This window comes from Penaeus monodon, chromosome 3 (assembly GCF_015228065.2).
Source record: "Penaeus monodon isolate SGIC_2016 chromosome 3, NSTDA_Pmon_1, whole genome shotgun sequence".
NCBI lineage: Eukaryota > Metazoa > Arthropoda > Malacostraca > Decapoda > Penaeidae > Penaeus > Penaeus monodon.
In genome coordinates this window covers 2,260,427-2,262,926 of record NC_051388.1, presented here as the reverse complement: position 1 = coordinate 2,262,926, position 2,500 = coordinate 2,260,427, and the positions used below count along the sequence as shown (strand labels likewise).

Genomic DNA, 2,500 nt, shown 5'->3' with positions numbered 1-2,500 from the left:
CTCAAGTTATATTCCAAGTTATATTTCAAGTCATCTTTCTCAACCTTCAAGTTATATTCCAAGTTATATTTCAAGTCATCTTTCTCAACCTTCAAGTTATATTCCAAGTTATATTTCAAGTCATCTTTCTCAACCTTCAAGTTATATTCCAAGTTATATTTCAAGTCATCTCTCTCATCCTTCAAGTTATATTCCAAGTTATATTTCAAGTCATCTTTCCTTCATCCTCCAAAGTTATATTCCTAATCATCCTCCTCCTCCTTCAAATTACATTCAGCATCTGATCTCTAATGCAAACCCCCTTTTGCTTCATCTCCGCTCTCACTCAGCGCAGCATCCAGCACCTGTCCCCTTCATCTTTTGCTCTCCGACCTTGCACGCGAGAGATGCTCCGTCCTTCCCTTTCATCTTGGGGCTCTTAATTAATCTCTGAGTCACCTGGTACTCGTCTGCATTTCGAGTGGGGGGAAAGGGAGGGGAAAGAGGGGGGGTTGGTGAGAAGAGAGGGGAGAAGGTGGGGTGGGAGGGGAGAGGAAGAGAATGGGAGGGAGGGAAGGGGATGGGAGGGAGGGAAGGAAGGGGATGGGAGGGGAGGGAAAAAGGGGAGGGCGTAAGGGAGAAGAGAGGGGAGAAGGAGGGAATGGGAGGGAAAGGGACGGGAGGAGAGGGGAAGGAGAGGGAAAGGGACGGGAGGGAGGGGGAGAAAGTCGAGGGGAGGAGAGGGGAAGGGACGGGAGGGAGGGGGGAGAGGGTTGAGGGGAGGGGAAAGAAAGGGGAGAGGAAGGGAGGGAAGGCGTAGGGATGGGATGGGAAAGGAAGGGGAAGGGAGGGGAGGGCTAAGGATGTGAGGGGAAAGGAAGGGTCAAGAGTGGAGGAGGTGAGATAAGGATGTGCCAATGTGAGGGGTTGATAGGGGGGGGGTTTGTTGTGGGTTATTTATCTGTGGGGATGAATTATCGGTGGGGTTTTGATATTCTTAAAGATTTTTTTTTTTTTTTTTTGAGATTTCTTTTCTTTTTCGTTACTTTCGGTTAGATTTTTATTTTTTCTCTCTTTCTTTCTCTTACCTCTCTCTCTCTCTCTATCTCTGTCTCCGTCTCTCTCTCTCTCTCTCTCTCTCTCTCTCTCTCTCTCTCTCTCTCTCTCTCTCTCTCTCTCTCTCCTTCTCCCTCTCCCTCTCTCTCCCTCCCTCCAGCGATGACCTCCCCCCTCCCCCCCTGACATCTCTCCGCCTCCCGCAGAAGGAGGAACCGATCGAGTCCCGAGTGCGGCGCATCATCTGCAGCGCCCTCGGAGTCGACAAGTCCTACGATATCCTGAACCAGAATTTCTTCGCTTTGGGCGGGACCTCCATCACCTCCGTGGGTGTGGTGGTGAGGCTAAGGGAGCTGGGCCTCGACGTCACCCTCGAGGCTTTCCTCAAGGCCGCTACCATCGGCGAGGTCGTCAATGACATCCTGAAGGTGAGGACGACTTGTGCTTTCTGCTGAGATGGGTAAGTATGCTCAGTGTATTTCATGAAAGGTTTTTTTATTCTTCTATTCTTATTTTACCTTCTGTTTCTTCTTTTCTCTTCTCTCTCTCTCTCTCTCTCTCTCTCTCTCTCTCTCTCATTCTCTCTCTTTTCTCTTTCTGTCAGTAAATAAAATTGTATTCCTTTCCCAGCACTACAGCTCTGGGTTATTCGTGCTTGAAATCCCGCTGTTATATTATTAGCCAAGCCCGAGTCCGCAGGCTTCCCACCCCGTTCTTCGGCCTCATGAATCTTTCATATCTCGCTCGCCAAGTTCAGGCACGTTTCACACGGCAATATTAGGTGACTTTGCTTTTATGGTGCGGCTTTTATGGGGCCCATATACATGCTAATTCTGCCAAGGCTGCTTCACAATACGGCGGAGCGCACTCTCCTCCGCGTGTGATGCAGGACCTCGCCTGGACCTGCATCCGCCCCTCAAGCCCTCCCCCTCCTCCTCCTCCTCCTCTGCAGGCCAAGACGATGGCGGAGGTGATGAACCTCTTCTGCTCGCCCTCCCCTGCGCCCTCCGCCCCCCTGCCGCGCCCCACGCCGGCAGGGGGCGGCGACGACGAGGGTGACGAGGACGAGGACCCCGTGCCCGACTTTGGCATCCCCGCCCTGCACCCTGACCTGCCCATGTGCGCCTCGGCCACGCCCCAGGGACCCCGCAGGACCGCTAAGGGCATCAAGCTGGCGCTCCTGCACACGCTCCCCGTCTCTCAGGTAAGGCCCGCGACGCGTCACTCCGGAAGTCAGACGAGGCTCACGCGGGTTAAGGCTCAACTGCGCCTTCCGTGGGATGGAACGCGAGTTTGCAGTTAGGACTCAAATGGATTGTACGTATGAGAAGCACTTGATATGTACTTCATCTGCGTACGAAAAAGCTTCTTCCTAATATCACAAAAACCCTTGAGAGTTTCACTTACGTTATGAAACTCGCAGTAGATGATTATCCAAGGACGCAGATGAGATTTATGCCAACTT

At 52.1% G+C, this 2,500-nt stretch overlaps 1 protein-coding gene across 1 annotated transcript in view; it reads left to right on the top strand.

Moving 5' to 3' along the window:
• LOC119584863 overlaps positions 1 to 2,500 on the top strand; it is a 29,441-nt gene that overhangs the window by 16,483 nt on the left and 10,458 nt on the right. The window contains exons 5-6 of the mRNA XM_037933500.1: positions 1,242 to 1,463; positions 1,988 to 2,239. Coding sequence (XP_037789428.1) covers positions 1,242 to 1,463; positions 1,988 to 2,239 — 474 coding nt within the window. The remainder of the gene's footprint in view (positions 1 to 1,241; positions 1,464 to 1,987; positions 2,240 to 2,500) is intronic.